The sequence below is a fragment of the Stegostoma tigrinum genome, chromosome 23 (assembly GCF_030684315.1).
Source record: "Stegostoma tigrinum isolate sSteTig4 chromosome 23, sSteTig4.hap1, whole genome shotgun sequence".
In the NCBI taxonomy this organism is placed as follows: Eukaryota; Metazoa; Chordata; class Chondrichthyes; order Orectolobiformes; family Stegostomatidae; genus Stegostoma; species Stegostoma tigrinum.
In genome coordinates, this window is record NC_081376.1 from 46,313,501 (window position 1) to 46,328,038 (window position 14,538).

The 14,538-nt window shown below is 41.4% G+C and overlaps 1 protein-coding gene across 1 annotated transcript in view; it reads left to right on the forward strand.

The window, feature by feature from the left end:
• The window catches only part of clec16a (C-type lectin domain containing 16A), a 247,517-nt gene that overhangs the window by 4,774 nt on the left and 228,205 nt on the right, over nucleotides 1–14,538 (forward strand). Inside the window, exons 2-4 of the mRNA XM_048552334.2 lie at nucleotides 2,866–2,994; nucleotides 10,151–10,284; nucleotides 12,626–12,774. Coding sequence (XP_048408291.2) covers nucleotides 2,866–2,994; nucleotides 10,151–10,284; nucleotides 12,626–12,774 — 412 coding nt within the window. The remainder of the gene's footprint in view (nucleotides 1–2,865; nucleotides 2,995–10,150; nucleotides 10,285–12,625; nucleotides 12,775–14,538) is intronic.

Sequence of the window (14,538 nt, forward strand, 5' to 3'; positions counted from 1 at the left end):
GAAGACGGACAGGTCAAGGATGTGGGATGAGGTTAGTAGGTAGGAAATGGAGGTGCGGCTTGGGGTGGGAGGAAGGGATGGGTGAGAGGAAGAACAGGTTAGGGAGGCAGAGACAGGCTGGGCTGGTTTTGGGATGCAGTGGGGGGGAGGGGACGAACTGGGCTGGTTTTGGGATGCGGTGGGGCAAGGGGAGATTTTGAAGCTGGTGAAGTCCACATTGATACCATTGGGCTGCAGGGTTCCCAAGTGGAATATGAGTTGCTGTTCCTGCACCCTTCGGATGGCATCATTGTGGCAGTGCAGGAGCCCCATGATGGACATGTCATCTAAAGAATAGGAGGGGGAGTTGAAATGGTTCGCGACTGGGAGGTGCAGTTGTTTATTGCAAACCGAGCGGGAGGTGTTCTGCAAAGCGGTCCCCAAGCCTCTGCTTGGTTTTCCCCAATGTAGAGGAAGCCACACCGGGTATAATGGATACAGAATGCCACATTGGCAGATGTGCAGGTGAACCTCTGCTTAATATGGAAAGTCATCTTAGGGCCTGGGATGGGGGTGAGGGAGGAGGTGTGGGGGCAAGTGTAGCACTTCCTGCGGTTGCAGGGGAGGTGCCGCGTGTGGTGGGGTTGGAGGGCAGTGTGGAGCGAACAAGGGAGTCACGGAGAGAGTGGTCTTTCCGGAAAGTTAGTAGCTCATTGTTCTCAGAACAGAGAAAAATTTATCAATTCTTTCCTTCAGTAAGTTCTGTTCTGCTCCAAATGCAAGGCTAAATTCAGTAATGTTTTACAACTGGCTATCCCATTTCAACAAAAAGTTAGTGAAATTTAGTTTTGAATGCTGATCAAGCAACATTTTTCTAGAAAAACTAATACAGTCTGAATAGAGTTGTCTAAGGAGTAAGCCAATTCTGCTCTACATAAGTAGAGTTAATAATGCAGAAGTTTTCAGTGTGGAAATATTTAGCAGTCAGTGGGTCGAATGATGCGCCTCTAATTAAGTGCTTCCACGACTGTAGTTTGCACTTCTGAGCATTTGATGGAGTGGAACTTACTCTGTAACAACACCTTTATCAATGAGAGTAGAATTGCATTCTGACCTGCAGCAGCTGTGTCATGCATGATTTGCAGTTTGGGTATCATGCAGCCTTTTTAATTTGATGCCAAACGTTATTTCCGTTTCTTGAATGTTCTTTGGCCTCAACAATACTGCAAGACATTTCCAAAGTAATATCTTGTGTATAACATTATCAGCTTTGAGTCTGTGACATGATTGCAGATCAGAGTGTTTAAAATGTAGTAATTTTCCTTCATTAAATTGTATTCACCGTCTGTGATCTGAACTGGAAATTCCCTGTTGCTGCCAGGAAGTAGCAGAGCAGCAGACATTTTGTAGCTAGGCATCTATATGTATCATAATGCTAATTGTCCTTTCCTCCCAAATTTAGGAAACTAATATGCTGTTTTAACACTTCCTGCAGAAGTGATGCCAACTAAGAAGTTCAAGCTATTCATTTCTGTTTAAGAAAATACTTATTGTACTGTGAACTACTTGGTTTCCATCTAGTGGTGCTGGTGGATATTTATTGGCTACGATGTGACAACTTGATTGGACTTGTTGCCCAGTAATTGGGATTTATCATTTCTTATTTTTCAAGAGGTTGAGGTATGCGCTGAAATACTGATGAACAGCCCTGTTCCTGTTTAAAAAAAATGACAGTCATGAAGTTTTGCAAATATGCAGGATTGAGCAGGCTTTAAACACTGCAATTAACTTGGTAAATACTACAGCAAATTGACCCTGGGTTTACAGTAGTAACCTGCAAAGCTGTTGGCATTCTGTCATCAACCTGTTATTTATCCTATGTTCCTTGAAAGGATTGGCTGTTCAAATTCTCCCAGAGTTCAATCTCTTAGCAAATTACCACTTTTGCATTTATTTTCAGGCACTTATTTTTAAGATAGTGAAACTATTACAACTTGCTAATAAGCTAAAACTGAGTCTTTGAACAATATATTAGCTTCATAATTACAAGTACATCACCTTACTTGTGTTGAAAAACTATCGGATTTCTTATTTTAATAAAATATTTGAGCTTAACCTAATCGTAAACACATTTAGCTATCTTGAACATTAAGAGCACTGAATCCCTTCATTTGTAATTTAGTTTCCTAGTTTGTGGTCTCTGAGAAGGCTCCATCATGATTAACAACATATCTTGCCTGCTACTACACAGCGAGATATCCCTCTTACTTACTGCCGGATTTTAAACTCCCGTCAGAAGGGAATTGGATCTTTATGGAATTTCTCTTTGAGGTTACTGGAAAATGCTATAGCTTTAGTGCTTTCTGTATCTGAATTATATAATTGCTTGCAAGGCTTCTAATTTTGATTTGACTGGAAAATAGATTAATGTAAAACCCAGATTATTTCACACAGGTGAGGTTGAAGAGAAACTGAGTGACCAAGTCTTCAGCCTTCAGTGTTCAGCAGATGAGTGTTGAGGTGGCAGTGAGGTACACTTGCCAATAACTACTTCTGGATTTTCATGTTGCTCCTGCATGTGAGCAGACTCCAGAAAGTTAATATCAGGTTTTGTGGAATTGAGGGTAAATTCTGACATTTCTGCCTTGGTTTACCCCTGCAAAAATTTGGTCCTGTTTTGCAATGTATACTGTACTCTATACTAGTTTAATTTTAGGTTGAAAATATGGCTAAATCAATGTATTTTCAATTTCAACTATTATAACGATTTCACAGGAATCGGTTATAAAATTGAGAACCTGAGTCATATGGATATGAGCAGGTGTTTTGCAGTTTTGTAGTTGATCATAGTATGAATTCATATTCTAAATGTTAGTATTTCCTTAGGTACATGTACCATGTCTTAACAAAGAACACAACTGTGACAGATAGTAATCGTAACCTGCTGGTGGAGACCATTCGTTCTATTACAGAAATCCTCATTTGGGGAGATCAAAATGACAGCTCTGTTTTTGAGTAAGTTATCATTCATGTTTGTCTTTGAGTAAGAAGATCATGAATCAAAATATCTCTATTAATCCATTTTATGCCTGAGAAATGTACTCTGTGATTTCAGTGCGATAGTTCACAACTAAGCTGTTGCTTAAATAGAGGGGACAGCACGAGGGCTCAGTGGTTAGCACTGCTCCCTCACAGCATCAGTGGCCTGGGTTCAATTTCCCCCTTGGGCAACTGTGCGGAGTTTGCACGTTCTCCCCGTGTCTGTGTGGGTTTCTTCCCACAGTCCAAAGATATGCAGGCTAGGTGGATTGGCCATGTTAAGTTGTCCATAGTGTTCAGGGATGTATAGATTAGGTGGGTTTGGGGAGTGGCCCTGGGTGGGATTCTCTGAAGGTTGATGTAGCCTTGTTCAGCCAAAGGGCCTGTTTCCACAGTAGAGATTCTATGGAAAGAGACTTGAAAATCTGCTTGTGCAAGTCTTACTGATGAGCAGGCAGCATGTTCACAAGGTTTAGACTCTTCATAGATTCTTAACATTTTTTTATCACTGAGTTTGGATTAATGTTTTGCAGACCTGTTCCACCTGTGATTCTACACTGATGCTTTAATTCTGGGTGTCACCCAAGAGCAAGAAGTTCTTGGTGGTGACAATTTCAAACACTTTGAGTAAGAAGGCCCAATATTTTTCAGGCTTTGCGTTTGGGCCTCTGAGTTTAGTTATGCTACACCCATGGCACAAACAGATTGTCACACATTTTTAAATGGGCCTCTCAGTTAATCCAAGCCAGACAACTGAGTTCTCTGCTGCAGAAACACCGTTGCCAGATCGGACCTTGGGACCCCAATTTCTGATCTACTGATTGGAACCCCTGATTTAGAGACTGTAAGGTTTCAAAATCTCAGCTTTCTTATCCTTTTTGATTCCTTTAATGGAAAGACTAGAGCTCCTGTGCATGAGGCTGAGGATAAAGGGGTAATAAGGAAGGCTATGAGAAAACATGAGGGAAGGATGGCAGGCTGTGTTAAAACAAGTAGAAAGTATTTTTCAAACATAGTAATAATAAAAGATAGTAAAGGATAAATTGGAGCCTATAAGGAGCAAGCAGGGTAAGCCACTCACTGAAGCAAAGAATATGGTAGAGGTACAAAATGACTGTGTTTTGCTTCTGTATTTACCAAATTAGAAGATGGTGACAATGACCTAGTTGAAATGTAGGTATCGAGCAACTGTGCAGGATAGTGATAGCACCACATTTTCATCTTAAAACATTGGCGGCTCTCCAGGTAGAGAAGCCCTCAGGCCTGGATGGGGAGCATCCTAGATTGCTGAGGGCTAAGGGAGCAAATTATAGATCCGTTGATGGAAACTTTCCAGGCCCCTCTAACTCAGGGTTAGTTCCAGGGAACTTGGGGGATTGCAATTATGATACTGCTCTTTAAGAAAGGGGCAAAGGATGACCCATGAAACTACAGACCTGTCAGCTTGACCTCAATGCTGGGGAAATTGATGCAGGCCATAATGCGGGATAAGGTAAATATATACTTGGAGAAAAATAGGTTGACACTAAGCAGCCAGTGCTGGCTGGATATGTCTGAAAAATTTAGTTGAGTTCTTTGAGGTGATGCAGGATAGAAGTTGTATATACGGACTTCGGAAAGCATTTGATTCAGTGCTGCATAGTGGGTTGGTTAGCAAATTAGAAATGTTTGGGATTGATGGACCCTTGGCAGCATGGATTAGAAGTTGGCTAAAAGATAAGAAACAGAATAGATATAGATGGGATAACATAGTGTGGAGCTGGAGGAACACAGCAGGCCAGGCAGCATTAGAGGAGCAACTGATGTTCCCAGGGATAAGTTTGAGACTTTTTGCTTTTTCTGATTTTTGTTAACAAATTGGTGATGAGTATTGAGGGCAAAATCTCTAAATTTGCAGATGATACTAAACTAGGGGTGCACGTACATAATTCCTAGACAATGGTTTAAAAAGGCATTGTGCATGCTTGCCTTTATTACTCAGTCCTTTTGAGTATAGGAGTTGGGATGTTACGTTGAGGTTGAACAGGATAGTGGTGATGTCTCTTCTGGAATACTGTGACCAGTTCTGGTTGCCAATTTATGGAAAGGATATTGTCAAGCTGGGGAGAGTTCAGAAGAGATTTACCAGAATGTTGCCGGATATGGAAGATGAGTTATAAGGAAAGGCTGGGACGTTTTTCCCTCCAGTGCAGGAGGTTGAGAGGCTACCTGATAGAAGTTTATAAAATAATGAAAATAAGTAACAGAGTTGATGATAGTTGTCTTTTCCCTGAGATAGGGAATTTCAAGACTAGGGGGCACATTGTTAAGGTGAGAGGAGGGATTTAACAAAAAGCATGAGGCAAATATTTTGTACAGGGTGGTTTACAGTGGAATGAACTTCCTGATGAAGTGGTGGATGTGGGTACAATTACAATGTTCGAAACATTCGGATGGATATGTGAGTGGGAAAGGTTTGGAGGAATATGGGCCAGGAGCAGGCAGGTGGGAGTAGTTTAGTTTAGGGTTATGTTCATCATGGACTGTTTGGACTGAAGGGTCCTGTTTCTGTGCTGCATGTCTTTATGACTGTATGATCTGAGTGACTTCAGAGGGACATTGGCAAGTTGGCCAAATGGACAGACACCTGGCAATTGAATTTCAATGCATTCAGTTGAAAGAAAGGTGCTGCATTGTGGTAAGGCAAATTAGGCCAGAACTTAAACACTTAATGGTAAGGTCTTGAGGAGCATTGCTAAACAAAGAGACCTTGGAGTGCAGGTTCATAGTTCCTTGAAAGAGTAGTCACAGGTAGACAGGGTAGCGAAGGTGGCATTTGGTATGCTTACCTTTATTGGTCAGTGCATCAAGTATGGAAGTTGGGAAGTCATGTTGCAGCTGTACAGGACATTGGTTAGGCCACTTTTGGAATACTGGATTCAATTGTGATTTCCCTGCTATAGTAAAAATGTTGTGAAACTTGAAAGGATTCAGAAAAGGTTTACAAAGACAGTGCCAGCACTGGAAGGTTTGAGGTTTCAGTAGAGGCTGAATAGCCTTGGGCTATTTTCCCTGGTGCATTGGAGGCTGAGGGATGGCCTTCTAGAAGTTTATAAAATCTTAAGGGGCGTGGATGTGTTGAGTAGTCAACGTCTTTTCCCCAGGGTAAGAGAGTTGAAAACTAGAAGACATGGGTTTAAGGTAAGAGGGGTAAGATTTAAGAAGGACCTAAGGGGCGACTTTTTCACAGGGCGATGCGTGTGTGGAATGAAAGGAAATGGTGGAGGTTGGTACAATTACAGCATCTAAAAGGCATCTGGGTGGGTATATGAATAGGAACGGTTTAGACGGTTTCAGTCCAAATACTGGAAAATAGGACTAGATTAATTTGGGATATCTGGTCATCATGGACAAGTTAGACTGAAGGGACTGTTTCTGTGCTGAACATCTCTGACTCTTTAACTCTATTGCATTTTGATCGAAGAAACAGTGACAATGCAGGGTTAATGGTGCAGATTTGAGAGGCGTATGAGAGCAGAGCAACCTTAGCATTCATGTGCGTGATTCCCTGAAGGTGGCCAGGCAAGTTGAAATAGTTGGTAAGGCTTATAGGATCCTTGGATTTATAAATAGAAGCATAGAGTATAACAGTTAGGATGTACTGCTGCACTTCGGCAGATCGTCAGTCAGACCATAGTTAGAGTATTGTGTTTGGTTCTGGGTGCATTTTAAGAATGGATGTTAAAGCTCTGGAGAGAGTTTAGAAGGAGATTTACTGGAATAAGACCAAGAATTAGGGATTTTAGATATAAGGAAAGATTGGCGAAATTGGGCATATTCTCCTTGGAGCAGAGAAGACTAGGAGGTGAGTTTATTGAGGTGTTCAAAACTATGAACAATTTTGACAGGGTAAAAAAGGATCTTCTCTTTCCACCAGTTGGTATGTCAGTAACTAGGGGTCTCAATTTCAAGTTTGTCAGCAAGAGAGCTAGGAGTGAGATGAGAAACTTCTTTACTCAGTTGTTAGGATTTCTGTTACCTGGGGAAGTGGCGGAGGTGGATTCCATACAAGATTTGGAGAGAGAGAGCTGGGTAACAATTTGAAAGTAATTAATTTAAAGGCCTGCAGAGATAGGGCTGGAAAATGGGACTAGCTGGGCATCTCTCTTGTGAGCTGGAACGGACATGATGAGTTGAATGGCTCCTTTTGTACTGTAAAATTCTGTGATTTTTTTTTGAAATTTCTAGGCAGAAACTGATGTCCCTTCTTGATGTGGTTACAATACTGTGCTGCTAATCTGTTGCACCTTGTGAATCATACCCATAGAATATTGTATTTTTGATTGATCCTATTGGCTCTACGAAGATGAAAATCTCTTAGATTTTGACACCAGATTATCAAGCGCTTGCTAATAATTTAACCTAGTTTTATTGAACACTCTGAAGTTTTGAATGGGTACATAGTTCCCTCGGTTCTGAGAGGAAAAATATGTTGAGTTCAGCATGCTTCCACCATGTGTTCTATCAGGATGTGAGTTTGCTCGCTGAGCTGGAAGGTTCATTTTCAGACTTTCCGTCACCATTCTAGGTAATATCATCAGTGAGTCTCTGGTGAAGTGCTGGTGTTATGTCCTGCTTTCTATTTATCTGCTTAGGTTTCCTTGGGTTGGTGATGTCATTCCCTGTTCTTTTTCTCAGAGGGTGGTAGATGGGCTCCAAATCAATGTGTTTGTTGATGGAGTTCCGGTTGGAATGCCATCCTTCTAGGAATTCTCGTGCGTGTCTCTGTTTGGCTTGTCCTAGGATGGATGTGTTGTCCCAATCAAAGTGGTGTCCTTCCTCATCTGTATGTAAGGATACTAGTGGGTCATGTCGTTTTGTGGCTAGTTGATGTTCATGTATCCTGGTGGCTAGCTTTCTGCCTGTTTGTCCAATGTAGTGTTTGTCACAGTTCTTGCAAGGTAATTTGTAAATAACGTTCGTTTTGCTTGTTGTCTGTATAGGGTCTTTAGCTGCTGTTTTAGTGCGTTGGTGGGTTTGTGGGCTACCATGATACCAAGAGGTCTGAGTAGTCGGACAACAAGCAAAACGAACGTCATTTACAAAATACCTTGCAAGAACTGTGACAAACTACATTGGATAAACAGGCAGAAAGCTAGCCACCAGGATACATGAACATCAACTAGCCACAAAACGACATGACCCACTATCACTAGTATCCTTACATACAGATGAGGAAGGACACCACTTTGATTGGGACAACACATCCATCCTAGGACAAGCCAAACAGAGACACGCACGAGAATTCCTAGAAGGATGGCATTCCAACCGGAACTCCATCAACAAACACATTGGTTTGGAGCCCATCTACCACCCTCTGAGAAAAAGAACAGGGAATGACATCACCAACCCAAGGAAACCTAAGCAGATAAATAGAAAGCGGGACATAACACCAGCACTTTACCAGAGGCTCACTGATGATGTTACCTAGAATGGTAACGAAAAGTCTGAAAATGAACCTTCCAGCTCAGCGAGCAAACTCGCACCCATTGTTCCAGTTTGTATATGAAACCTATCTGTTCACAAACAACCACCTTTTTCTACACAAGTGCTTTAGACGATGTGTGCATTGAGGTAGTCAGTGGCATACACAGACACTGCAGCTTTGACAAGTATAACATGCGATTTCTAATACAGTAGAGATTTCAGTTTTTCTCACTTGTCAGTTGGGTGTTAAAATACCTAGCAGTACACCGTTGGCAGGTTAACATTGTTCTGCAGTGACTCCTGATTTTTAATCATCACCAGCAATATTAGCTTGCATTCATATAGTGCCCTTTAATTGACCAGATTTGAAAAATAATTTAAGACATTAGATGCCTTGACTGAACCATTGCGGGTGAATAGAACCTTCTCTGCAAAACCGAGTGTGGTTGAGGTGTACACTGTGAAGGGTGGGAGACTGGTTATGGGGTGCATTGGAATAGTTGTATGTGAAGGTCACAAGTGCATTGGTGATATTTTCAGCAGTAGATGAGCCTGGGCAGGGGTAGAATCAGACTGGGTAACAAAAGTCAAAGTGGCCATTCTTAATAATGGAGAAAGTATGGATTGAGAGCTCAACTCAAGGATGATTGAAAAACAGAGGTAACGTGGCAGCATTCTGGTTCAGTTAGAAACTGTGCTGGGAAGATAGTGAACTTGGTAACAGCGGGGTGGGGACAAACATCTGTGCTGAAGGAAAAGACTTCAGTCCTCTCAGTTTTTAATATCTCACCAATGAATGTCTAACAATCAATCTACCGTGGCTGAACAAATAGGTGGAGAAGTGAATCGATGTGTCTTCGTTACGCACATAGGAAATGATCTACATATCTTTGAATTACGTTGCCAAAGGGCTACATCTTGATTAATAAGAGGGAACCAATGATGGATTACTGATGACGTCCTAAGATAAAATAGTGGTGCTGCGTGGGAAGGGAATCATGCTGGTGATATTCTGAACATGATCTGACAACTAAGAACTGAACCAGGCTATGCAGAGCCACTAAGAAGGACGTTAGAATACGGACATTGGAGAAGGATTTTGTGATCAATTAGGTGAGAAGCTGTGAAGTGGATAGTACATTGTGGTCACAGTCAGAGTTGGATGTAATTTGTGATTTTGGTTAAGATTCTTAATGTGGTGTCAGGGATAGAAACCTGATTAGAAAGATTCAAACATGGCTTTTGGGAAAATGGGGATGGATTTGGGAAGTGGTATTATGTTCAAGAATTTGGAAAGGATAAGTTTGTAAGGAAAGCAGGTGGCCTTTTGCGAAGTGGGGTTGACAACTCCATTGAAAGAATGGAAGATGGGACAGAAAAAGAGACATGGGTTCAGGTCCAGGCCGTGGAATGTTTGGCATTGTGGGTGTAATGAGAAGAGAGTAAAGATGGATGGTTGCAATCTTTGTGCAAGGTGTTTATGGACTTGTCAGAATATTGGAGATGAAGTGGCAGTTGGGATGGCAAGATGGGATTCGGCAGCAGTATAAAGAATTTCTCTGTGTTGGACTGGGAGTGAAATTGGACTTGGACTGATAACTTGCCTCTGTATAAAATTGCTAATTACATTGTACCTGAATGCTAATAAAAACGAATTTTGTTTCAGCTTTTTCTTGGAGAAAAACATGTTTGTTTTCTTCTTAAATATCTTGCGCCAGAGATCCGGACGCTATGTTTGTGTACAGCTGCTTCAGACCATCAATATCCTATTTGAAAATATTAGCCATGAGACCTCTTTGTGTAAGTATATATTCTTTAGTAATTTAAAGATATTGCATTTAAAGTTGTTCTGTCTCCATCTCTGGAGTTGATAGCACCTCAAATGGATGCCCTAGATGTAGACTAAACCATTTCATAGACTATTTTACTCAGTGCATTAAAAAGCTTAGTAAAGAAGGACAATTACGTTTGTTCCATTCATGAAACTTGTCACTTTCTTATTGTTTGACCACTAAGCGTAACCCTGAAGGGCTACTCAGTTACTAGGGTCTGCTTGTACAAGCTTGCTGTTGATTTTTTTTCCTTTGTAAATCACTGCTTGGTTTCCCTTCATTTTGTCTGTGATGGGTCAGACAATATGATCACACTGGCAAATCTTAGTATTGTTGGTCAGTGCCGGGCTCTTCCCTCTTCTGCTTTTTTGTTTCTTTTTGGCTGGTAAATGGATGATCTTGTGATAGGGAAAGAAGCCACCTATGGCTACAGGTTGCAAATGCAATTGTGGAAAAGGGGGAGAAAAAGCCCTCTGCTGTATTCCCATCTCACAATCACTTGTGCATCTCCCATTTTCCGCCCCCCTCTTCCGCCATGTTCAATGTTGTCATGCACCAGCCGCCCTGAAAGTAAGCACGCGGGTGCAGCAGGCATTAAAGACAACCAACTGTATGGAGGCCTTTGTAGCGAGACAATTTAAAGCAGTAAAGGAACAAGGATATCTTGCTGCAACCATAGAGTTCATTGGTGATGCCACATCTGGAATGTTGTGAAGAAAAATCCGAGTTAATGTTTCAGATCCAGTGATGTTGCCAGACCTGCTGAGCTTTTCCAGTGACTTCTGTCTTAGTTTGATTCACAGCAGCTCTTTCGGTTTTTATCTGGAATATTGTGTACAGTTTTGTTTATTATCCAGGATGGATGTTCTAGCCAAGATGGGGTGTAGCAAAGGTTTACCAGATTGTGCTTTTTCTTGGGATGGCAAGAATGAGGAGGGGTTGAGTCAGTTGGGATTGCGTTTGTTGGAGTTTAGACAAATGAGAAGGGGTGGGGGAATCTCATAGGAACCTATAAAAGTTCTAAGTGGACTGGTCAAGTTAGATGAAGGAAGGATGTTCCTGATCGTGCTGGAGTCCAGACCTAGGGGAGCATGGTATGAGGATAAAGGATAAACCTCTTAAGACTGAGATGAGGAGAAAGTTCATCACTCTGAGAGCAGTGAGCCTGTGGTGTTTGGTGCTACAGAAAGTGGTTCAGGTCAAAACATTGTGTTTTCAAAGAGGCGGCAGTTATAACTCATGCGGCTAAAGGAATCAAGGAGTGTGCAGAGGTTAGGATTAGGGCATTGTGCTCGGTGATCAGCCAAGATCATATTGAATGGTGGGGCAGGCTTGAGTGGTTGAATGGCCTATAACTGCTCCTGTCTTTTTGTATCTTACGCCTTTGTCTTACTACTGCACATTCCCCTCACAATCCCTCAGCCCTATCACTGCCTCAGTCTTTTCTTCTCTGAGTGACTCAGTTGCTCCAATATCTTTTACTTTCATCGCTTAGCTTATCTGGGCCCACTCTCTTACCCAAAACCTGCAAAGAGTGTGAAAAAACTGAGGGCCCTCGGTCTCAACTGAGAAATTTCTTCTTCCCCTCCGCCTTGTGTTTTCCATCAAATGCATGGTTTGTTTCTACGAATGTACCTTTCACATTATTTATAATCAAACTAGAACCAGGAAATAATCTGCCTTTTTCTGTTCCACTTTATCTCCTCTTTTCTGTAGTGTAGTTTGTCTATCTCAGACATGGATTAGTACTGACCTTTCAATGACCATAGATGATATCAGTTGGCTTCAAAACTGAAGGTTTTTTGAAATAAAATTAAATGAAGAAAGCATTCATTTCCTGTCTAAATAAATAAAAACCGAAAGTGCTGGAAAAGCACATCAAGTCAGGTTGACTTTTCATCAGAACACATTTTCTTTACCTTTCTCTTCAGTTTCACCCTCCTGTTCTTTCTAATCTGTCTGTGCCTCTGCCCCCTGAAAGTTTTTAATTAACCGTGAACGATCAGTCCTGTTCTTGGATTTCTTTCCCCCTCATTGGAATGCATATGTTTTGCATATTTTGAAATAGCACCTTAAATATCTGCCACTGCATCACTATTAATCTATACCTTCACCTAATTTGGCATCTTACTTTAGCAAGCACTGCTTTTGTGCACTCGTGGTTGCTCTTTGACGCACTGTTCCCTCATTCTTCCACTCCTACTCCCCAGTGGAATATAAAATTCAATCATTTGTCCTGCTTCCAGGATTTCTATTGGCTGATAAGTTGAGTATTACAGATATTTTACAATGTTATCATTCTTCTACAGATTATCTGTTATCTAATAACCATGTCAACTCTATCATCGTGCACAAGTTTGACTTCTCTGATGAAGAAATTATGGCATATTACATATCCTTCCTGAAGACACTTTCCCTTAAACTTAACAATCACACGGTGCATTTTTTCTACAATGAGGTAAGAGCCAACATTGAATTTTCATTTAAAAACTGATTTCATCTGTTATAAGCACAAATAAAAATTGTTTGAAGTTATTTTCAATGTCGCTTTTACTGTTTTGGCTTATGATTGGTATATTATGCATGCTGAAAGTATTGCTTATTTCCTAGGATTGCCCTTATTTAGCTTTTGACCCCTTTCATCTGTGAAAGAATAAGGTTTAATGAAATACAAGATAACAAAGTGTGAAGCTGGACGAACACAGCAGGCCAAGCAGCATCTCAGGAGCACAAAAGCTGACGTTTCGGGCCTAGACCCTTCCCATTATCCCTGAGGTTTAATTAAATGTTATTTTCCAAACCTTCGTGATAACTAAAATAAGGTTTTTTGATACACGGGACTAGCATTTAAACTATTGTTTAGTTGTAAAACTGTTCTAAAATGTAAGTAAGCCCCTTTGTATAGCTCAAATTAATAAAGATAGTATCCTGTTTTAAAAGGTAAAGATAACTGTGAATGGTATAACTTTGTAAATTAGTTGTTAATCATTATGGAATTCTCAAGTAAGGTCCTTCCCATTTTAGTCAGCCTTTGAACAGTAATTCTGATCTAAGAACCTAGAACATTGCAGCACAGTCCAAGCTCTTTGACCCACAATGTTGTGCCGACCTATTATCCTAGTAAGATCAAACTACCCTACATTATGCTATCACCCATGTGCCTGTCCATCTCCCCTATACCTTCCTCTAATCACCTTAAATTATGCCCCCTCATAATAGTCATTTCCACCTTGGGAGAAAATGTCTCTGGCTATCCACTCTATCTATGCCTGTCATCATCTTGTACACTTCTATCAAGTCACTTCTCGTCCTCCTTCACTCCAATGAGAAAAGCCCTAGCTCACTCAACCTTTCCTCATAAGACCTGCCCTCCAGTCCAGGCAACATAAGAACTAGGAGCAGAAGTAGGCCGCCTGGCCCTTTTGAGCCTGCTCTGCCATTCAATAAGATCATGGCTGATCTTTTCGTGGACTCATATCCACTTTGCCGCACTCTCACCGTATCCCTTAATTCCTTTATCGTTCAAAAAAAATCTACCTTAACTTCAAAAATGTTTATTGAAGTAGCATCAACTCCTTCACTGGGCAAGGAATTCTCTAGATTAAAACCCTCTGGGTGAAGAAGTTCCTTCTCAATTCAGTCCTGAATCTGCTCCCACTAATCTTGAGGCTATGCCCTCTTGTCCTAGCTTCACCTACCAGTGGAAACATCCTCTCTACTTCTACGTGATCTATTCCCTTCATAATTTTAAATGTTTCTATAAGATCCATAAGAACCCCACACCCCCCCCCCCCCCAACCAATCTTCCGAATTCTAATGAAAATAATCCCAATCTACTCAGTCTCACCACATAAACCGACCCCCTCAACTCCGGAATCAACGTAGTGATCCTCCTGTGCACCCTCTCCAGTGCCAGTACATCTTTTCTCAAGTAAGGAGACCAAAACTGCACACAGTACTCCAGGATAACAAAGTGTGGGGCTGGATGAACACAGCAGGCCAAGCAGCATCTTAGAAGCACAAAAGCTGATGTTTCGGGCCCAGACCCTTCATCAGAAAAAATTTCTGATGAAGGGTCTAGGCCCGAAACGTCAGCTTTTGTGCTCCTAAGATGCTGCTTGGCCTGCTGTGTTCATCCAGCCCCACACTTTGTTATCTTGGATTCTCCAGCATCTGCAGTTCCCATTATCTTTGATCACAATACTCCAGGTGCGGCCTCACC